Consider the following 24,451-nt stretch of genomic DNA (forward strand, 5'->3'; position numbering starts at 1 on the left):
TCACACACCTGTCAATTAACACGTAATTCAGTAACGCTCTCTGGGCATCTATCTTACTTACATACGTATACTTATGTATATCTCTTTTTACACCAGATATTCCCAATCACCAGTCTTTTTTTCAGCACAAATCTATTTCCATTTCCATTTCCATTTACAACACTCAAAACCCCATGTACACCAATTATACCCTCAAATGCCACATTACTCGCCTTTGCGTTCAAATCACCCATCACTAAAATCCGGTCTCGTGCATCAAAGGGGAGTGAGGGAGGAATGAGATGTTTTTAGGGAAGCAGTGATGGCAAAAGATGCTTGTGATATGAGGAAGGTGGGAGGTGATCAGATTAGAAAAGGTTAAGAGTGGTGCATCACACACTCACTCAGCTGCTCCCAAAACACTTGCCTCTCATGATCTTTCTTCTCATGCCCGGGTGCATATGCACCAATAATCACCCATCTCTCTCCATCCACTTTCAGTTTTACCCATATCAATCTTGAGTTTACTTTCTTACACTCTATCACATACTCCCACAACTCCTGTTCCAAGATTAGTGCTACTCCTTCCTCTTGTCCTCTCACCAACCCCCTGACTCTGCTCCCATGACATTCCCAAACCACTCTTCCCCTTTAAGTTTGAGCTTCGTTTTACTTAAAGCCAAAACATCCAGGTTCCTTTCCTCAAGCATACTACCTATCTCTCCTTTTTTTTCTCATCTTGGTTACATCCACACACATTCAAACACCCCGGTCCAGTCCCCTTTAGTCGCCTTCTACGACACGCAGGGAATACGTGGGAAGTATTCTTTCGCCCCTATCCACGGGGATATTGATAATAATTGTGATGAGGTGGTATGCATCAAGGGTGGAGTCGATGGGAACGCAGTGGAGTTTTTCATGAAAAGGATGATAATTCTGTTCAAAATATTTTTGGACCAATGAAAATTTCATGAGGTTTGGCAGAATGTATGCATAGTACCTTTGCATAAAGGCAAGGGGGCAAATATGAATGTTCAAGTTACAGAGGTATAAGAATAACCTGTATGGGAGACTGGTGACAGGGAAAGTGGTGACATGCACAGGCCATCTGATTCTGGAAGAGCAATATGGCTGAGGGAAAGGTAGAGAGTTTATCAGTTAAGTATTTACTTTGAGCAATTTATTTGAAGTACTCAGAGAAAGAGAAGTGACTTGTATTTGGCATTTACTGATCTGGAGAAAGCATACGACAGTGTTTATAGAGATTCCTTGTGGAACGTCCTTGGAATACATGGAGCTCATGCAAAGCTACTAAAAGCAGCGAGGAGTTTTTACCAGGGGAATAATTCATGTGTGAATAGGAAGGGTGGAAGATAAGTGGTTTTCGATGAAGTTGGGTCTGTGTCAAGGATGTGTGAAATCACCGTTGGCTGTTAAACCTGTTCATGGATGGGGCGTCCAGGAAGTTAAATGTGAAGGTTTTGGAGCAAGGCTTGGGTCCTCAGTATGCTTAGGTTGAGGGGCCATGGGTAGTGAAGCAGTCTGCAGTTTACAGAGGACATAAAGGTGAGAGTGAATGTGAACAAAAGTAATGTGATGAAGTGTAACAGGGGAAGAGTTAGTATGAGATGAATTTTAGATTGAATGGAGGAGGTGGAGTACTTTAGGTACCTAGGAGTTGGCGTGATCTGGCCGATCCATCTCTGTGGTTGTTGATGGATCAACCTACCCCCCCTCCCCACCTTTTCTCCATCAACAGCGGTGTCCCCAACGGTTCTGTCCTGTCCCCTCCACTTTTTCTCTTCTTTTTTTCAAACGATTTCCTCTCCTTCACAAATAATCTAATAAACTCATATGCTGACAACTCAACATATTCATCCACATCCTTCAATTCTGCTCCCTCTTCTCTCATTCGATCTGCATCTCGTCTTGACACTCCTTTCTCAATAAACTCAGACTTGGATAGATTATCGGGTGCACAAAATCTTGTTAAGTTTGATGCCTCCAAGACCCAGTTTCTACCCATCTCTCTATCGAAAATTCCTCACAACTCTCGTCTCTCCTTTGACGGTTTTATAATTCCACCTCTTGACTCAATGAACATAATTAGTATTGCAGTAACATCCACTCTTTCTTGGAAACCTCACATTACAAGAATAGCTGTCTGCCTCGAAGAAACTGGGTGTCCTGTTTAGATGTCGAAACTTTTCTTCTGAACTGTTGCTCCGTTTATACAAGGGATTGATTCGTCCTTGTATGGAGTACTGATCTCACATTTGGAGTGGTTTTAGCTCTACATCCTTACTTGACAGAGTTGAGTCGAAAGTGAACCGCTTTATATACTGTTCTAAGCTAACTTCCAAACTTGATCCCCTTGCCCTGTGTCGCAATGTAGGTTGTTTTTTCCTCTTCTATAAGTATTACTTTGGTTTTTTCTCTTGAGAGCTGGCTGCTTGTGTGTCCCCACCAATAGCCGGACCACACAATATTCGACAAGCTGCTACGTCACATGATTATTGTGTGGCCATCGGCAACTCAAGGGTGGGCCGTTTTGATGCCTGCTTCTTTCCCTACACATTGAGGCTTTGGAACTTTATACCTTCTCATATCTTTCCCTGTAACTATGACCTGGCACATTTCACAGGACAGGTTTTACACTTTCTCAAACATTCGTAAATACTCTCCATTGTCTTTCCATGAATCAGTTTCATAATCTTCTATATTTCTATTAAGGCCTGGACTTGATGTGGACTTTTGTCCGTAACTGGAGCCTTCAACATAAAGAAAATAGTGAAAGAAGGTGCTAAGGTCTTGGATGCATTGAGGAGCATCTGAAAGAAGAGATTAGTGTTTGTTAAAGGAAAAAATGGGTATGTTTGAAGGTAGAGTAGTACAGCAGTGTTGTTCGGGTTTGACTCTTTGGCCCTAGGTGCAAAAGAACAGAAGACGTTGGATGTGCTGGAAAAGAAATTCCAGGAGATGATATGTGGTATGAGGTGGGTCTTGTCGAAGAAAGGTAAGATAGTAAGCACTCTTGATTGAGAGAGCCTGTTGGGGTGTGCTGAAATGGTTTAGGCATATGGAGATGATGAATGAAGAAAGGTTGACTAAGTGGATGTATGTGTTAGAACTGGAGGGAACAAAGAGAAAGGGAAACTAAGGAGGACTTTGGCAGGACAAAATGAAAATGGTAGGAGGATATCAGGGCCTAAATATGCAGAAGGTTGAAAAGTGTGTATTTAAAACGAATAGGATCACTGTTTTAGATGAGAGGCAGCATGCTGTCAGTGGACTGAACCAGTGGTAAGCCATGTAGTGGACTGTGGCTTGGCTGTGAATGGTAGAGTCTGATTTTGATCCTCAGTTTAAAACAACTAGCGATTAGTTATGTGCAAATGACGCCTTTCTTCATTAGGTACGTGACTATACCTTGCTGAATTGGGAAGGGTAATTAGGTATGAAAAACGTTTTCATTTTGTAACCTATCTTGTGTGCATAAGCATATAAGATGACCAATACCATTGCAAGAACCTGGTAAATCATCATAATTCATATCACAATTAGATATGATTTTATTTTCATACCAAAATTGTGTCATTCCGATTGGATTACGAGAAAATTTATGCATATTCAAACGTAAAACTAGAAAAGTTCCTTATTATGTAAAAGTTAAAAAGTCATTAAAACATGTGTATGGTAATTAGCTGAGGAGAAAATGTATACATAAGTATACCTCCAAGGAGATGGAGTGAGTATTTTGAAGGTTTGTTGAATGTGTTTGATGATAGAGTGGCAGATATAGGGTGTTTTGGTCGAGGTGGTTTGCAAAGTGAGAGGGTTAGGGAAAATGATTTGGTAAACAGAGAAGAGGTAGTAAAAGCTTTGCGGAAGATGAAAGCCGGCAAGGCAGCAGGTTTGGATGGTATTGCAGTGGAATTTATTAAAAAAGGGGTGAGTGTATTATTGACTGGTTGGTAAGGTTATTTAATGCATTTATGACTCATGGTGAGGTGCCTGAGGATTGGCGGAATGCGTGCATAGTGCCATTGTACAAAGGCAAAGGGGATAAGAGTGAGTGCTCAAATTACAGAGGTATAAGTTTGTTGAGTATTCCTGATAAATTATATGGGAGGGTATTGATTGAGAGGGTGAAGGCATGTACAGAGCATCAGATTGGGGAAGAGCAGTGTGGTTTCAGAAGTGGTAGAGGATGTGTGGATCAGGTGTTTGCTTTGAAGAATGTATGTGAGAAATACTTAGAAAAGCAAATGGATTTGTATGTAGCATTTATGGATCTGGAGAAGGCATATGATAGAGATGCTCTGTGGAAGGTATTAAGAATATATGGTGTGGGAGGCAAGTTGTTAGAAGCAGTGAAATGTTTTTATCGAGGATGTAAGGCATGTGTACATGTAGGAAGAGAGGAAAGTGATTGGTTCTCAGTGAATGTAGGTTTGCGGCAGGGGTGTGTTATGTCTCCATGGTTGTTTAATTTGTTTATGGATGGGGTTGTTAGGGAGGTGAATGCAAGAGTTTTGGAAAGAGGGGCAAGTATGAAGTCTGTTGGGGATGAGAGAGCTTGGGAAGTGAGTCAGTTGTTGTTCGCTGATGATACAGCGCTGGTGGCTGATTCATGTGAGAAACTGCAGAAGCTGGTGACTGTGTTTGGTAAAGTGTGTGAAAGAAGAAAGTTAAGAGTAAATGTGAATAAGAGCAAGGTTATTAGGTACAGCAGGGTTGAGGGTCAAGTCAATTGGGAGGTAAGTTTGAATGGAGAAAAACTTGAGGAAGTAAAGTGTTTTAGATATCTGGGAGTGGATCTGGCAGCGGATGGAACCATGGAAGCGGAAGTGGATCATAGTGTGGGGGAGGGGGCGAAAATCCTGGGAGCCTTGAAGAATGTGTGGAAGTCGAGAACATTATCTCGGAAAGCAAAAATGGGTATGTTTGAAGGAATAGTGGTTCCAACAATGTTGTATGGTTGCGAGAGTTGGATAGAGTTGTGCGGAGGAGGGTGGATGTGCTGGAAATGAGATGTTTGAGGACAATGTGTGGTGTGAGGTGGTTTGATCGAGTAAGTAACGTAAGGGTAAGAGAGATGTGTGGAAATAAAAAGAGCGTGGTTGAGAGAGCAGAAGAGGGTGTTTTGAAATGGTTTGGGCACATGGAGAGAATGAGTGAGGAAAGATTGACCAAGAGGATATATGTGTCGGAGGTGGAGGGAACGAGGAGAAGTGGGAGACCAAATTGGAGGTGGAAAGATGGAGTGAAAAAGATTTTGTGTGATCGGAGGGCAAGGAATAGAATGAATTGGATCGATGTGGTATACCGGGGTTGACGTGCTGTCAGTGGATTGAATCAGGGCATGTGAAGCGTCTGGGGTAAACCATGGAAAGCTGTGTAGGTATGTATATTTGCGTGTGTGGACGTATGTATATACATGTGTATGGGGTGGGTTGGGCCATTTCTTTCGTCTGTTTCCTTGCGCTACCTCGCAAACGCGGGAGACAGCGACAAAAAAAACCCTCCAAGTGCATGTATTCTTTTTTGAATGCTTAAGATAACATCTTCCATGATAACATCATTTCCTTTAAAGGTGCAATGGTACCTTACTGGAGATGTGCAAGTCTTAATTAGTGTGTGGCCAACCATAGCATAGGAGAAAACATCTTCAAAAAGTCTGATTTTTTTCTCTCTGCCTTGGTGACATGACATACTGTCATAAATTTCGTGATGCTGGTATAACTGCAGACTCTTATTTTGTACTCCTGTGTTTTTTTTCTTTTTTTTTTGTAAAGCTAATAACTCCATCTTATTTCTTTCAGGTGTTCAACCTTTCCCCAGAAGATATGAACTTTGGTTCCTACATTCCCATGGCAGATCGCAAGTTACTTGCCATGTTTGAGCTACTTTCACGTCGCCTGGACCAGATGGAACATGGGGTACGTACAGATGAAATAGGGAACATGGAGTGTGTGCAGCAAGATGGAAACACAAAATCTGAGCATGGGGTAGTTATGGCGGCAGGGGAAGCATGGGGTGTACACAGGAGGATAAGGGACAATAGCTTGGTATAAATAGCAAGATAAGCACGGTATGCCTATGATGGGAGTACTCACAGAGGTGCGACATGATTTTGCTCTTTGCCAATGTTAATTCATATTACTCACTGCATTTCTTGCTTGACCAGGACTATTTCTCTTTCCCAACATATGCATTACATAATTATTGCATCTCTGCTTTATCTGGCCTCCTCTATGTAGACTTTTAAGTATTTTTGTGCTTGTTGTACGCATGTTTCTTATGCCAGGGTACCACATTGAATAGTCTTTCCGTTTTTTTCGTTGGTTTTTATCTTTCCTTGTATATTCGTAGATATTAATGCAGAATGAGCTACTGTGTTCCTTCCATGGTGAGGCACTTTTAGGCCAAGCTTGTTGTAATTGAGGGGAGCCATGGGTAGGCATGGTAGGAAAGAGGTCTAAGAATGTGTATTATAGGGGCAAAACATGTGGTGACAACGACAAGAGATTTAGCATGGGGTGAATGTGACAGAAGATCAAGTACAGGGTGGTCATAACAGCAATAACAGGAAGGAAAACATGGGGTAGGTTTTGGGTTAGTATGAGAAGAGGGAAAGCATGGGATGGATGTATGGTGGAAGGGTAAACAAGAGGTGGATATGCCATGATGAAAGGGAACAAGGAGGAGCAAAACAAGGAGGAGCAGCATGAAGTGGGCATACCAGAGAACCTCTGGTGAGAGCATACTTTGAAACATTTGAATGATCATGATTGATTAGGCTTTTAAACCTTTTTTTCAAATATCTAGAGGACAGTAAGGATAGCAGTAATGTATGAACCAGGCAAACAAGTTTCCCTAAGCCAGAATAGGTAGAATAGACTTAACCAGGATAATCCTTTTTTCGTAATTCCCAAAGTAATGTGTCCTACTACATTTAAGGGAAATTCAAACAACTTAGTAGTGAATGGTAAGATTAAAGAAATAAATAATATAGCAAAGGAAGAAGATATCGATAATGATAAGATAACGAGGGAAGATATTGATAATGATAAGATAGCAAAGGAAGACATTGATGGTAATTTTTGAGAGATTATCAAGGGAAACTGATGATAGCGAGCATGCCATGGGGTACCAGACAGCTTACACTTTATGGATAATTTGGGAGTGAACAAGCTTTTATGAACAAGTTTTATTTGTACATTACTTGGAAGGCAGGGTAAAGAAGCTGAAGAGCATTGTTAGGGGACAATGAAAAATGGAAAAACGTGCAGAGGGATCCAGAGGACAAGTTGAAGAAGCTGAGGGTTTGTGTTAGGGACAGTAAGAAATGTCAGAGAGAAATAGAGGTAGGTAAGTAACGCAGAACTGATGGTCCATGACAGTAAGATTAGAATGAATGGGCACACAAGTTGGAAATGATAGACAATACAGGATTTCAGAATAGGGAATGATTGCTGAACTGAAGATATGAAACAGCCAAAGAACGCAAGCCTAGAAATCTTGAAATGGACAAGCAATGTAAAATGGTGTGCTGGTCCATTGAAGGGGCAGTAAAAATAGGCAGAGACAGATCCATTAAGGAAGCCATGTGGTAGAGTCAAAAAAGGTAAATATTGTCTAGGACAGCTGTGCCGTGCTGGAGATAAAAGTTTTAGCATAGGTAAGAGATAAAGATAGGGTCATTATGGGTTAGTAGGAGATAACAGAAAGATGGATCATAGTGAGATAAGGGAAGCTGTGCAGAGGGACGTAAACAGGCATACACCATTAACAATCTCTGGAGTGGAGAAAGATCACCTGCCAAACAAGAAGAAAAGAGTAGCCACAGAGGGGCTGAAGGTCCAGGAAGTACCTAAGGCGTGTGACTTAATAGAAGCAAGTAGAGAAATTGAAGAAAATAGAATGGGAAAATACAGATAAGACACCAGGGCAAGACCGATAAGGGTAACACCTGATATGGAAATATGAAGGCACAAAGTAATTAAACAAGCATATAAATCTGCCATTACAAGAGAGAGAACTGACAGAAAGGAAAAAAATGAGAATAGTTAGACCGCGGCAGAGGAGGCAACTTAGAAGCAGTTTGTAGGAATTGCCTTAGGCTGAAGGTTTTGTATACAGACACAGGTGGCCGAGTGGGAAACGGAAAGGAGCTTAGAATTTAGAGAGTATTCATGAAAGTGCAACCCCGCCATTGTGGGAGATGTGAAGGCTAAACATACAAACAAACTTAAACATAACCTTTATTTTTAGAGAGGCGCACAATAGTAAGAAGGAATAGAGAAAGTAAAGGAAGATGGGATATAGGATTCCATTACATTCCAGAAGTATTAGTAGATGGTTCCTTCATACAACACATAATGGGAAAGATTGTTGTAGATAGGAAGTGGATTATGATACTTTTAGTTTACAGTCCTCAAAAAAAATGCAATGATGCTGAACATGTGTATGTAGAAAATAATGAAGGAAAAACATAGGTGGTGAAGGAAGCAACTAGACGCTCCCTCATTGGAGATAGTAAAGTAGGCATTTCAATCACAGGGAAATGGACCAGGAGTTGCCCTCTGTCATTGACCTCTCGTCGGTGAGGAACAAAAGCCTAAGAAGCGGCACTGGAGTCTGCCAGTCATGCCGAGAGTTAAAAGGAACGAGCGATTGAGGGTGACTTGTGCTGAAATGTGAATAGGATGACTGGGGAAGATAAAAGGAGGGAGATTGTGGAGAGGTTTAAAAGTTGTAGCGTGCATGTGTTGGGGATCGGGGAAACCCATATCCTTGGATAGGGTGTGTGGAGTGAAGATGGAAATGATGAATGCAGGTTATGGAAGAGTGTGGAAGATGTGTTACAGAGCATGGATGAGTGAATCAAGAACAGTGTGAGTGAAAGGAGAGATTGGGATTCTGAAATATGTGTGGGTATGTGTATATGCGCCTGTGAATATGAAGACTGTACCAGGTAAGGATGAAATGAAGCTTTTCTAGAAAAATTTGAATGAATCATAAACAGTTTTGAGAATGAGAGAAACATAGTGCTATTGATTGATATGAATGCGAAAGTGGGATGTGATGAAAATGGTGAGATAGTTGGTAAATGGCATATGCCTGGAGAATGGAGGCAATGATATGGATACTTGTGCCGAGAGGGGTTTATTCCTTGCAAACACCTAATTCAGCACAAGATGATCCACGGATATACATGAAGGAGGAATGATGGAAGAAAAGAGCTAAAGGCTTTGATTGACTATGTAGAAAGTGGATGAAAGATGGAGAAAGGACATGATAGATGCTAAAGTTGTGAGAGGATTCTTAGGAGACTCTGACCATTTCACTGTTTTCGTGGGGGTGAGGGTCAGCGAGAAGTGGAGGTATGGTGTAAGGAAGAATGGAGAGGTAGAATGATGGTAACTGAGATGAGTCAGGAAAAATACAGGGAGGAGTATGGAAGGAAGGTAACTGAAAGCTTAGATGGAGATGCAGTCATGTGTGAATGAGTTATTTAAGATGTTTAGAAAAAATATGTATTAGTAAAGGTTGTAGAATCAGTAGTTGGATACAAGGTAGTGAGATACAGGAAAAAAAAAGGGCAATGCATGGTGGACAGAAGAAATTACAAAGGCTTTGGAAGAGGAAAAAAAAGGCATATGGGAGATTGCTTAATAAGAAAGTACCAGTGGAAGTTTAGCAAAGGAGAAGGGAAGAATACAAAATATGTGAGCAGAATAATAAGAAGCTGAGAGAAGAAAGCAAAGAAAGAGTAGATGAAGATTTTGGATGAAAGTAAGTGAAAAGTTTCGGGATGATAAGAAACTGTTCTGGAAGGAAGTGAAAAAGGAAAGAGGTGGATGTAAAAGTGGAAATGTTAATGTGAGAAGTAAGGAAGGGGAATTGCTGAATCAAAAGGAGGAAGTGAAAGGAAGATGGAAGAGTATTTTGAAGAAGTGATGAATGTGGGACAAGGGAAGGAAGAGGATGCAAGTACAGGGGCCTATGGCAAAGAGGGAGGTAAGAAGGGCAATAATGAGGCTGAAGGTAGGAAAGGCACCTGAGTTCATGGTATTACAGCTGAAATGCTAAAGTGTGGAGGAGAATGTGTGATAGAGTGGATGCATCCTATATGTAATTAATCATGGAAACGGAAGGTCGCGCCTGTGGATTGGGATGAAAGCTATTATTGTTCCTTTATTCAGAAGTATAGGTGCGAAGAATGTATGTAGGAATTATAGGGGAATAAGTCTGTTAAGTATTCCCAGAAAACTGTATGCAAGAATATTGAGAGTGATGGAGGTGACGGAATGCAGAATAAGTGAATAATAAGAGGGTTTTACATATATATATATATATATATATATATATATATATATATATATATATATATATATATATATATGTGGATGCTAAGACTCTCTTACCTGTCAAGACTGATGTGCCTCAGGGACTTACAAAGTTGTGTCCAGGATCACGGCGTGCTTTCTTCTGCCGCATGAGGTGCAAGTCTGCTCCTATCATGAAAGAAGAGGCTGACTCTTCCACTGGCTGCCAGAAGAAGAAGTCAAAATCACAGAGCTCTGATAAGAAATATAGTGTGATTCACTTTACTGGTTACCTTAAGTCTTGGGCTCCCACTAAGGACCCTCTAGAAGAAGACTCAGGAAGTGACTCTGAATCCTGTAACCTCTCGTGCCTGGTTGCAGTGGGAAGGGTGCATCAACCACTATTGGCCGCTGGTGTACAAGAAACTTCAAGATTGGGTAGGGCCACACCATCTCAGCCTATTACTTTTATTTCCAAGCATACCAATGATGGCAAGTTTGTCTTTATTGATCAGAGAGCATCATTACTACTGGGCTGGCTTCCTCAAGAGCTTTTGGGGTCTAGCATGTATGAGTATTTCCATCAGGATGACATTCCTTTTCTTGCTGAGACTCACAGGACCACCCTTCAAAGCTCTGAAAGTTGCAACACTCAGATGTACAGATTTCGTACAAAGGATGGCTCCTTTGTGCGACTGTAGAGTGTATGGTGGACATTCAAAAATCCATGGACCAAAGAAATTGAATACATCATTTCGAAGAGTAGTGTTGTTACATCAGAAGCTGGGTTGGTGGAGAGCACCATGGCAAATGAATCAGTCTCCCAGTCATACAGCAACTTCAGTGAATTTCTAAACTCACCTGATCCAAATCACAATCAAGATGCATCACCACCAGGTGGTACTGGGTCATCCAGTAGTAACAGCCGTATGATGGGTGGTGGTATTCAAGCTGGAAAGATTGGTCGGCAAATTGCTGATGAAGTTTTAGATAATCAGCGAAGGAATGATTCTGCTTCCAATAGTCCAGTGTCTCCTTTTGAGGGAATCCTAGGCTCAGGGGCTTCTGACCGATCTTTTGCAGCATTTCTTAGATCTGATATGACAGCACATCGGAGCAATGCAAAGAATAATGTGCTAAGTAGCAATACCAGCACATGCTCAGGGAGTGACACCAGTCGGAGCACACAGCCTAGCCACAACCATTACCGTGTCCCTAACATGAACAGCAATGTGGCAAATGGTACTGAACGAGGAGGAACATTTAATCATACCAATAACCACAGACAACCTGTGTCTAACGAAAGCGACCTCATGGATGTGGTGAGTGGCCGAGACTTAGAAACTGATGGAACAAGTGACTCAGATGAAGCAGCAATGGCTGTCATCATGAGCCTCCTTGAAGCTGATGCTGGTCTTGGTGGGCCAGTTGATTTCTCTCACCTTCCTTGGCCACTTCCATAAGGGTGATAAAAGTGAAGTAGTCCTCTTTGTAATAGTGGAGTACAAATTCACTCATTTATGACATTCATGATCATTAGTTATTCATCGGGAATAGTTAGAAATCATGAGGAAAATCATATCAGAATTAAGCAAATTCTTCTTTAAAATGATTAGTTTACTGGAAATTTTCAGTTAATTGTATTGCGCAGGGTAGAAATTTTTGATGACTATTGGTTTGTCTCTCTCTCTCTCTCTCTCTCTCTCTCTCTCTCTCTCTCTCTCTCTCTCTCTCTCTCTCTCTCTCTCTCTCTCTCTCTCTCTCTCTCTCTCTCTCTCTCTCTCTCTCTCTCTCTCTCTCTCTCTCTCTCTCTCTCTCTCTCTCTCTCTCTCTCTCTCTCTCTCTCTCTCTCTCTCTCTCTCTCTCTCTCTCTCTCTCTCTCTCTCTCTCTCTCTCTCTCTCTCTCTCTCTCTCTCTCTCTCTCTCTCTCTCTCTCTCTCTCTCTCTCTCTCTCTCTCTCTCTCTCTCTCTCTCTCTCTCTCTCTCTCTCTCTCTCTCTCTCTCTCTCTCTCTCTCTCTCTCTCTCTCTCTCTCTCTCTCTCTCTCTCTCTCTCTCTCTCTCTCTCTCTCTCTCTCTCTCTCTCTCTCTCTCTCTCTCTCTCTCTCTCTCTCTCTCTCTCTCTCTCTCTCTCTCTCTCTCTCTCTCTCTCTCTCTCTCTCTCTCTCTCTCTCTCTCTCTCTCTCTCTCTCTCTCTCTCTCTCTCTCTCTCTCTCTCTCTCTCTCTCTCTCTCTCTCTCTCTCTCTCTCTCTCTCTCTCTCTCTCTCTCTCTCTCTCTCTCTCTCTCTCTCTCTCTCTCTCTCTCTCTCTCTCTCTCTCTCTCTCTCTCTCTCTCTCTCTCTCTCTCTCTCTCTCTCTCTCTCTCTCTCTCTCTCTCTCTCTCTCTCTCTCTCTCTCTCTCTCTCTCTCTCTCTCTCTCTCTCTCTCTCTCTCTCTCTCTCTCTCTCTCTCTCTCTCTCTCTCTCTCTCTCTCTCTCTCTCTCTCTCTCTCTCTCTCTCTCTCTCTCTCTCTCTCTCTCTCTCTCTCTCTCTCTCTCTCTCTCTCTCTCTCTCTCTCTCTCTCTCTCTCTCTCTCTCTCTCTCTCTCTCTCTCTCTCTCTCTATATATATATATATATATATATATATATATATATATATATATATTCTTAATCCCCTATCCCCAGGGATAGTATATATAGGATATATATAGGATGGGGGAGCAAGAATACTTCCCACGTATTCCCTGCGTGTCGTAGAAGGCGACTAAAAGGGGAGGGAGCGGGGGGCTGGAAATCCTCCCCTCTCGTTTTTTTTTTTTTAATTTCCAAAAGAAGGAACAGAGAATTGGGCCAGGTGAGGGTAGTCTCTCAAAGGCTCAGTCCTCTGTTCTTAACGCTACCTCGCTAATGCGGGAAATGGCGAATAGTTTGAAAGAAAGAAAAAGATATATATATATATATATATATATATATATATATATATATATATATATATATATATATATATATATATATATATATATATATATATATATTTATATATATATATATTATCCCTGGGGATAGGGGAGAAAGAATACTTCCCACGTATTCCCTGCGTGTCGTAGAAGGCGACTAAAAGGGGAGGGAGTGGGGGGCTGGAAATCCTCCCCTCTCGTTTTTTTTTTTTTTTTTTTCCAAAAGAAGGAACAGAGAATTGGGCCAGGTGAGGGTATTCCCTCAAACGACCAGTCCTCTGTTCTTAACGCTACCTCGCTAATGCGAGAAATGGCGAATTGTTTGAAAGAAAGAAAAAGATATATATATATATACATACATACATATATATATATATATATATATATATATATATATATATATATATATATATATATATATATATATATATATATATATATATATATATATATATATATATATTTTTTTTTTTTTTTTTTTTTATACTTTGTCACTGTCTCCCGCGTTTGCGAGGTAGCGCAAGGAAACAGACGAAAGAAATGGCCCAACCCCCCCCCCATACACATGTACATACACACGTCCACACACGCAAATATACATACCTACACAGCTTTCCATGGTTTACCCCGGACGCTTCACATGCCTTGATTCAATCCACTGACAGCACGTCAACCCCTGTATACCACATCACTCCAATTCGCTCTATTTCTTGCCCTCCTTTCACCCTCCTGCATGTTCAGGCCCCGATCACACAAAATCCTTTTCACTCCATCTTTCCACCTCCAATTTGGTCTCCCTCTTCTCCTCGTTCCCTCCACCTCCGACACATATATCCTCTTGGTCAATCTTTCCTCACTCATTCTCTCCATGTGCCCAAACCATTTCAAAACACCCTCTTCTGCTCTCTCAACCACGCTCTTTTTATTTCCACACATCTCTCTTACCCTTACGTTACTTACTCGATCAAACCACCTCACACCACACATTGTCCTCAAACATCTCATTTCCAGCACATCCATCCTCCTGCGCACAACTCTATCCATAGCCCACGCCTCGCAACCATACAACATTGTTGGAACCACTATTCCTTCAAACATACCCATTTTTGCTTTCCGGGATAATGTTCTCGACTTCCACACATTTTTCAAGGTTCCCAAAATTTTCGCCCCCTCCCCCACCCTATGATCCACTTCCGCTTCCATGGTTCCATCCGCTGACAGATCCACTCCCAGATATCTAAAACACTTCACTTCCTCCAGTTTTTCTCCATTCAAACTCACCTCCCAATTGACTTGACCCTCAACCCTACTGTACCTAATAACCTTGCTCTTATTCACATTTACTCTTAACTTTCTTCTTCCACACACTTTACCAAACTCCGTCACCAGCTTCTGCAGTTTCTCACATGAATCCGCCACCAGCGCTGTATCATCAGCGAACAACAACTGACTCACTTCCCAAGCTCTCTCATCCCCAACAGACTTCATACTTGCCCCTCTTTCCAAAACTCTTGCATTTACCTCCCTAACAACCCCATCCATAAACAAATTAAACAACCATGGAGACATCACACACCCCTGCCGCAAACCTACATTCACTGAGAACCAATCACTTTCCTCTCTTCCTACACGTACACATGCCTTACATCCTCGATAAAAACTTTTCACTGCTTCTAACAACTTGCCTCCCACACCATATATTCTTAATACCTTCCACAGAGCATCTCTATCAACTCTATCATATGCCTTCTCCAGATCCATAAATGCTACATACAAATCCATTTGCTTTTCTAAGTATTTCTCACATACATTCTTCAAAGCAAACACCTGATCCACACATCCTCTACCACTTCTGAAACCACACTGCTCTTCCCCAATCTGATGCTCTGTACATGCCTTCACCCTCTCAATCAGTACCCTCCCATATAATTTACCAGGAATACTCAACAAACTTATACCTCTGTAATTTGAGCACTCACTCTTATCCCCTTTGCCTTTGTACAATGGCACTATGCACGCATTCCGCCAATCCTCAGGCACCTCACCATGAGTCATACATACATTAAATAACCTTACCAACCAGTCAACAATACAGTCACCCCCTTTTTTAATAAATTCCACTGCAATACCATCCAAACCTGCTGCCTTGCCGGCTTTCATCTTCCGCAAAGCTTTTACTACCTCTTCTCTGTTTACCAAATCATTTTCCCTTACCCTCCCACTTTGCACACCACCTCGACCCAAACACCCTATATCTGCCACTCTGTCATCAGACACATTCAACAAACCTTCAAAATACTCATTCCATCTCCTTCTCACATCACCACTACTTGTTATCACCTCCCCATTTACGCCCTTCACTGAAGTTCCCATTTGCTCCCTTGTCTTACGCACCCTATTTACCTCCTTCCAGAACATCTTTTTATTCTCCCTAAAATTTACTGATAGTCTCTCACCCCAACTCTCATTTGCCCTTTTTTTCACCTCTTGCACCTTTCTCTTGACCTCCAGTCTCTTACTTTTATACTTCTCCCACTCAATTGCATTTTTTCCCTGCAAAAATCGTCCAAATGCCTCTCTCTTCTCTTTCACTAATACTCTTACTTCTTCATCCCACCACTCACTACCCTTTCTAAACAGCCCACCTCCCACTCTTCTCATGCCACAAGCATCTTTTGCGCAATCCATCACTGATTCCCTAAATACATCCCATTCCTCCCCCACTCCCCTTACTTCCATTGTTCTCACCTTTTTCCATTCTGTACACAGTCTCTCCAGATACTTCTTCACACAGGTCTCCTTCCCAAGCTCACTTACTCTCACCACCTTCTTCACCCCAACATTCACTCTTCTTTTCTGAAAACCCATACTAATCTTCACCTTAGCCTCCACAAGATAATGATCAGACATCCCTCCAGTTGCACCTCTCAGCACATTGACATCCAAGAGTCTCTCTTTCGCACGCCTGTCAATTAACACGTAATCCAATATATATATATATATATATTTTTTTTTTTTTCTTTTTTTTTTTTTTCTTTTCAAAATATTCGCCATTTCCCTGAGGGAACATCCTCACCTGGCCCCCTTCTCTGTTCCTTGTTTTGGAAAAAAAAAAATATATACATATATATATATATATATATATATATATATATATATATATATATATATATCATACAACATACAAACCTCCAACAGCCAGGATCGAACCTGGGACCCATTGTGCAAGAGGCAAGCATGCTAACCGCTAGGCTAAGGGACTGTATAATAGGAAACAACTATTCGAAATACTGAGTACTCGAATACCCTTCGTCTCACAATGGTGAGCAACGGTGCGCGTTCATATACACTTTATTCGTATTCATATATACTCCGCGTTGTACAGTCAGGTTCGGTAAAACGCTATCAGCTGGCTATGTGTTCTGTTCGGAAACAACCGATAGACCCCGTTGCTCACCATTGTGAGACGAAGGGTATTCGAGTACTTAGTATTTCGAATAGTTGTTTCCTATTATACAGTCCCTTAGCCCAGCGGTTAGCATGCCTGCCTCTTGCACAAGGGGTCCCAGGTTCGATCCTGGCTGTTGGAGGTTTGTATGTTCTATGAAGGTGCGCGTTCATATACACTTTATTCGTATGTATATATATATATATATATATATATATATATATATATATATATATATACATATTTATTTATATTTATTATTTATTTATTTTGCTTTGTCGCTGTCTCCCGCATTTGCGAGGTAGCGCAAGGAAACAGAAGAAAGAAATGGCCCAACCCACCCCATACACATGTATATACACACACGTCCACACACGCAAACATACACACCCATACATCTCAATGTACACATATATATACACACACAGACACATACATATATACCCATGCACACAATTCACACCGCCTGCCTTTACTCATTCGCCACACATGGAATACCATCCCCCTCCCCCCCTCATGTGTGCGAGGTAGCGCTAGGAAAAGATAACAAAGGCCCCATTCGTTCACACTCAGTCTCCAGCTGTCATGCAATAATGCCCGAAACCACAGCTCCCTTTCCACATCCAGGCCCCACACAACTTTCCATGGTTTACCCCAGACGCTTCACTTGCCCTGATTCAATCCACTGACAGCACGTCAACCCCGGTATACCACATCGATCCAATTCACTCTATTCCTTGCCCGCCTTTCACCCTCCTGCATGTTCAGGCCCCGATCACTTAAAATCTTTTTCACTCCATCTTTCCACCTCCAATTAGGTCTCCCACTTCTCCTCGTTCCCATTTCCAGCACATCCACCCTCCTGTGCACAACTCTATCCATAACCATACAGCATTGTTGGAACCACTATTCCTTCAAACATACCCATTTTTGCTTTCGGAGATAGTGTTCTCGACTTCCACACATTCTTCAAGGCTCCCAAGATATTCGCCCCCTCCACCATCCTATGATTTACTTCCGCTTCCATGGTTCCATCCGCTGCCAGATCCACTCCCACATATCTAAAACACTTTACTTCCTCTAGTTTTTCTCCATTCAAACTTACCTCCCAATTGACTTGACCCTCAACCCTACTGTACCTAATAACCTTGCTCTTATTCACATTTACTCTTAACTTTCTTCTTTCACACACTTCAACAAACTCAGTCACCAGCTTCTGCAGTTTCTCACATGAATCAGCCACCAGCGCTGTATCATCAGCGAACAACTGACTCACTTCCCAAGCTCTCTCATCCCCAACAGACTGCATGCTTGCCCCTCTTTCCAAAACTCTTGCATTCACCTTAATACATCCTCTTCTGCTCTCTCAACCAAACTCTTTTTATTACCACACATCTCTACTACCCTTTAATTACTTACTCGATCAAACCACCTCAAATATCTCATTTCCGACACATCCTTCCTCCTCCGCACAACCCTATCTATAGCCCACGCCTCTCAACTACATAGCATTGTTGGGACCACTATTCCTTCAAACATACCCACTTTTGCTCTCCGAGATAACTTTCTCGCCTTCCACACATTCTTTAACGCTCCCAGAACCTTCGCCCCCTCCCCCACCCTGTGACTCACTTCCGCTTCCATGGTTCCATCCGCTGCCAAATCCACTCCCAGATATCAAACACACCTCACTTCCTCCAGTTTTTCTCTATTCAAACTTACCTCCCAGTTTACTTGTCCTTTAACCCTACTGAACCTAATAACCTTGCTCTTATTCGCATTTACTCTCAGTTTTCTTCTTTCACACACTTTACCAAGCTCCTTCACCAGCTTCTGCAGTTTCTCACCCGAATCAGCCACCAGCGTTGTATCATCAGCGGACAACAACTGACTCAGTTCCCAAGCCCTCTCATCCACAACAGACTGCATACTTGCTCCTTTCTCCAAAACTCTTTTATTCACATCCCTAACAACGCCATCTATAAACAAATTAGACATCACGCACCCCTGTCGCAAACCGACATGTATTAGAAAGCAATCACTCTCTTCTCTTCCTACTCGCACGCATACCTTACATCCTCGATAAAAACTTTTCACTGCTTCTAGCAACTTACCTTCACACCACATATCTTCCACAGAGCATCTCTGTTAACTATCATATGCCTTCTCCAGATCCTTAAATGCTACATACAAATCGATCTGTTTTTCTAAGTATTTCTCACAGACACTCTTCAAAGCAAACACCTGATCCACACATCCTCTGCCACTTCTGAAACCACGCTGCTCTTCCCCAATCTGATGCTCTGTACATGCCTTCACCCTCTCAATCAATACCCTCCCATATAATTTCCCAGGAATACTCAACAAACTTATACCTCTGTAATTTGAGCACTCACCTTTGTCCCCTTTGCCTTTATACAATGGCACTATGCATGCATTCCGCCAGTCCTCAGGCACTTCACCATGAACCATTCATACATTTAATACCCTCACCGACCAGTCAACAACGCGGTCACATCCTTTTTTGATATTTTCCACTGCAATACCATACAAACCCGCCGCCTTGCCGGCTTTCATCTTCGGCAAAGCTTTTACTACCTCTTCTCTGTTTACCAAACCATTTTCCTTGACCCTCTCACTTCGCACACCACCTCGAGCAAAACACCCTATATCTGCCACTCTGTCATTAAACACATATAACGAACATTCAAAATACTCACTTCTCACTTCACCACTACTTGTCATTACCTCCCCATTAGCCCCTTTCACCGATGTTCCCTTTCGTTTTCTTGTGTCATGCACTTTATTATTAAAGGGGAGAACTAAAAGATTCTTGGTGTCGATGGAAGGTTTGGGCTCAACTCTATAAAATGATTTTTTTGCTAACTTAAGGGATTTATCATTGAAAGATCTAGGGTACTTTAACTTAGATCCAATAGAATATATCTTCTCAAACTTATCATCAATAAACTCTGGACTGCAAATACGTAATGCCCTAAGGAACATATATTGAAATGATGATAATTTAACTCTGCCATGTTGAGATGAGTAATAATGGATACGTGAGCATACATTGATAGGTTTTCTGTATACGCTAAACTTAAACTTGTTTCCTTGTCTATGGATCATGCAATCTAAAAATAGTAACATACCATTATTTTCATTTTCTACAGTAAATTTGATGGAAGGTACTAAATTGTTAAGTAAGGGAAGAAATATTTGTAAATTTTCATTTGTTGGCCAAACACAAAGAACATCATCTATATACCTAAAAGAAATTGCATTAGAAGGTAAGATATCCTTTAGTAATTTTGTTTCAAAAAATCATATATAAAGATTACTTAGTACAGGTGAAGGAGGGTTACCCATTGCCATACCAATTTTTTGAGCATAATAATCGTGGATAAAAGCTTTTCCCTGATTCTAACAACTTGCCTCCCACACCATATATTCTTAATACCTTCCACAGAGCATCTCTATCAACTCTATCATATGCCTTCTCCAGATCCATAAATGCTACATACAAATACATTTGCTTTTCTAAGTATTTATCACATACAGTCTTCAAAGCCTTCACCCTTTCAATCAATACCCTCCCATAAAATGTCCCAGGAATACTCAACATACTTATACCTGTGTAATTTAAGCTCTCACTTTTATCTCCTTTGCATTTGTACAATGGCACTATGCAGGCATTCCGCCATTCCTCAGGCACCTCACCATGAGTCATACATACATTAAATAACCTTACCAACCAGTCGATGATTTAATTTGAGCACTCACTTTTATCCCCTTTGCCTTTGTACAATGGCACTATGCAAGCATTCCTCCAATCCTCAGGCACCTCACCATGAGTCATACATACATTAGATAACCTTACCAACCAGTCAACAATACAGTCACCCCTTTTTTAATAAATTCCACTGCAATACCATCCAAACCTGCTGCCTTGCAGGCTTTCACCTTCCGCAAAGCTTTTACTATCTTTTCTCTGTTGACCAAACTATTCTCCCTAACCCTCTCACTTTGCACACCACCTCGACCAAAACACCCTATATCTGCCACTCTATCATCAAACACGTTCAACAAACCTTCAAAATACTCACTCTGTCTCCTTCTCACATCACCACTAATATATATATATATATATATATATATATATATATATATATATATATATATATATATATATATATATATATATATATATATATATATATATATATATATGTTTTAGATATCTGGGAGTGGATCTGGCAGCGGATGGAACCATGGAAGCGGAAGTGAATCATAGGGTGGGGGAGGGGGCTAAAATTCTGGGAGCCTTGAAGAATGTTTGGAAGTCGAGAACATTATCTCGGAGAGCAAAAATGGCTATGTTTGAAGGAATAGTGGTTCCAACAATGTTGTATGGTTGCGAGGCGTGGGCTATGGATAGAGTTGTGCGCAGGTGGGTGGATGTGCTGGAAATGAGATGTTTGAGGACAATATGTGGTGTGAGGTGGTTTGATCGAGTAAGTAATGTAAGGGTAAGAGAGATGTGTGGAAATAAAAAGAGTGTGGTTGAGAGACCAGAAGAGGGTGTTTTGAAATGGTTTGGTCACATAGAGAGAGTGAGTGAGGAAAGATTGACCAAGAGAATATATGTGTCATAGGTGGAGGGAACGAGGAGAAGTGGGAGACCAAATTGGAGGTGGAAAGATGGAGTGAAAAAGATTTTGAGTGATCGGGGCCTGAACATGCAGGAGGGTGAAAGGCGTGCAAGGAAGAGAGTGAATTGGAACGATGTGGTATACCGGGTCGACGTGCTGTCAATGGATTGAACCAGGGAATGTGAAGCGTCCGGGGTAAACCATGGAAAGTTGTGTGGGGCCTGGATGTGGAAAGGGAGCTGTGGTTTCGGTGCATTATTACATGACAGCTAGAGACTGAGTGTGAACGAATGGGGCCTTTGGTGTCTTTTCCTAGCGCTACCTCGCACACATGAGGGGTGAGAGGGTTGTTATTCCATGTGTGGCGAGGTGGCGATGGGAACAAATAAAGGCAGACAGTATGAATTATATACATGTGTATATATGTATATGTCTGTGTGTGTATATATATGTGTACATTGAGATGTATAGGTATGTATATTTGCGTGTGTGGACGTGTTTGTATATACATGTGTATGTGGGCGGGTTGGGCCATTCTTTCGTCTGTTTCCTTGCGCTACCTCGCTAACGCGGGAGACAGCGACAAAGCAAAATAGATATATAAAAATATATATATATATATATATATATATATATATATATATATATATATATATATATATATATATATATATATATATATATATATATATATATTGGAAAGGATCACAATTTTAGCGCGTGATCAAGATATTCCTATGAGTCCACGGGAAAAATGAAAAACGAAAAGTTCCCAAGTGCACTTTCGTGTAATAATCACATCATCAGGGGAGACACAAGAGAGAGATATAACAGTCAGTTGATATACATCGAAGAGACGAAGCTAGGACGCCATTTGGTAAACATGTGATTGTCCCCTGATGATGTGATTATTACACGAAAGTGCACTTGGGAACTTTTCGTGTTTCATTTTCCCTGTGGACTCATAGGAATATATATATATATATATATATATATATATATATATATATATATATATATATATATATATATATATATATATATATATATATATATCCCTGAGAATAGGGGAGAAAGAATACTTCCCACGTATTCCCTGCGTGTCGTAGAAGGCGACTAAAAGGAGAGGGAGCGGGTGGCTGGAAATCCTCCCCTCTCGTTTTTCTTTTTTTTTTTTTTCATTTTGCAAAAGAAGGAACAGAGAAGGGGCCCAGGTGAGGATATCCCCTCAAAGGCCCAGTCCTCTGTTCATAACGCTACCTCGTTAACGCGGGAAATGGCGAATAATATGAAAAAAGAATATATATATATATATATATATATATATATATATATATATATATATATATATATATATATATATATATATATATATATTATCCCTGGGGATAGGGGAGAAAGAATACTTCCCACGTATTCCCTGCGTGTCGTAGAAGGCGACTAAAAGGGGAGGGAGCGGGGGGCTGGAAATCCTCCCCTCTCGTTTTTTTTAATTTTCCAAAAGAAGGAACAGAGAATTGGGCCAGGTGAGGGTATTCCCTCAAAGGCCCAGTCCTCTGTTCTTAACGCTACCTCGGTGATGCGGGAAATGGCGAATAGTTTGAATGAAAAGAAAGAAAATATATATATATATATATATATATATATATATATATATATATATATATATATATATATATATTTATTTTATTTATTATACTTTGTCACTGTATCCCGCGTTAGCGAGGCAGCACAAGGAAACAGACGAAAGAATGGATGGACTGATAAGAGAGATGAAAGCAAAACTAGGGAAAAGGAATGCAGAGATGGAGTGTGGCGATGAGATATGGTTGCTAGTGGCAAACCTGTTTGTGGATGAAACTGTGTTGTTTGCTGAGAGTGAAGAGGAGTTGCAGAAGGTTGTGTTTTATGAAGTTTTTAGGTATAGGCAGTTGAAGTTAAATGCAAGGAAAAATAAAGTAATGGTGTTTGAAGGGAAGCAGAGTGAAAATATAGATTTTGTAAAACCATATAGAGTGAAAGAAGAATGTGTTCTATATTGTGCTGTGGAAACGGTTGGAAGAGGTGAGAGAATGTAAGTATTTAGAAACTGTCTTGGGTAAGTTTGGTGATATGGAAGAAGAAATAATGGAGAGAGCAGTACAGGGTAGAAGAGTCATTAGGTCCTTCAATTGAATAATGAAGTGAAGAGAGGATTAAGGACAGCATCGTCCTCCCAACCCTGACCTATGCAGCCGAAATATGGACGTGGAAGCAGGCACAGAGGTCAAGAATCCAGGCTGTGGAAATGAGCGATTTGAGAAGAGCATGTGGTGTGACAAGATGGAATGAAGAAAGAAATGAAATTGTGTATGAGACATGTGGTATGACAAGGAATGCAAAGGGAATTAATGAATTCTGGAGTGGTAGACTGGGTGAAACGTAATACTTTGAGGTGGTTTGGTTATGTGGAAAGAATGCATGATTGGGAGTTTACAAGGAGAGTTTATGATAGTATGATAAAAAGGGTTGGTGTGAGAGGAAGACTACCTGTGACATGGCACCTCCGGTGGAAGAATACTGTAGCGAGAGAAACACAGAGAGAATGTGTGGAATGTCAGGGAAACATGTTAAGGACAGGGATAAGTGGAGATTTTTGCTGTGGAAATAAAGCGTATGAAGTATGATGCTCTGTTAGAAAGAGCTATCACGCAGTGCTTATTTTTGAATATGTGATGTTAAAGGATGCAAGAGGAGGATCTGAATGCGCACAGGAACCAAAGAGGAAGGATAGTCATGGCAACTACGTGGAATTGATCAAGTTTTTTGAGAGCTTTGATTAGGAGAGGGAGTTCTACAGTAAGAGTATGGATCATGCTATTGGAGGTTCTTTGGAATTCACATTGAAGGGGTCAGAACATGGGTTCCTCTAATGGTCAAAAGGAGGAAGGTCAGAATGGAGAGAGACATGGTTCACTGAGAAATATCATAAGGTGAGAGTTCAGGGGTATTCTATGAAGGAGGTATAACATATACAGGAGCGCAACAAATTAGTATTGCGGAGGAAGGAGGGGAGAGTAAAAGATTTGAAAAAAAAAATCATCGTGGAAAAATCCAAAATT

At 41.1% G+C, this 24,451-nt stretch overlaps 2 protein-coding genes across 2 annotated transcripts in view; both read left to right on the forward strand.

Moving 5' to 3' along the window:
* The window catches only part of LOC139759412 (uncharacterized), a 351,115-nt gene that overhangs the window by 178,117 nt on the left and 148,547 nt on the right, over nucleotides 1-24,451 (forward strand). Inside the window, exon 4 of the mRNA XM_071681497.1 lies at nucleotides 5,805-5,921. Within this exon, the coding sequence (XP_071537598.1) occupies nucleotides 5,805-5,921 (117 nt within the window). The remainder of the gene's footprint in view (nucleotides 1-5,804; nucleotides 5,922-24,451) is intronic.
* On the forward strand, nucleotides 10,397-11,899 carry LOC139759675 (uncharacterized). The gene has a single exon (XM_071682078.1). The coding sequence runs from the start codon at nucleotides 11,117-11,119 to the stop codon at nucleotides 11,774-11,776; it is 660 nt and encodes a 219-aa protein (XP_071538179.1). The 5' UTR covers nucleotides 10,397-11,116; the 3' UTR covers nucleotides 11,777-11,899.

The sequence above is a fragment of the Panulirus ornatus genome, chromosome 33, assembly GCF_036320965.1.
Source record: "Panulirus ornatus isolate Po-2019 chromosome 33, ASM3632096v1, whole genome shotgun sequence".
Taxonomy (NCBI): Eukaryota; Metazoa; Arthropoda; class Malacostraca; order Decapoda; family Palinuridae; genus Panulirus; species Panulirus ornatus.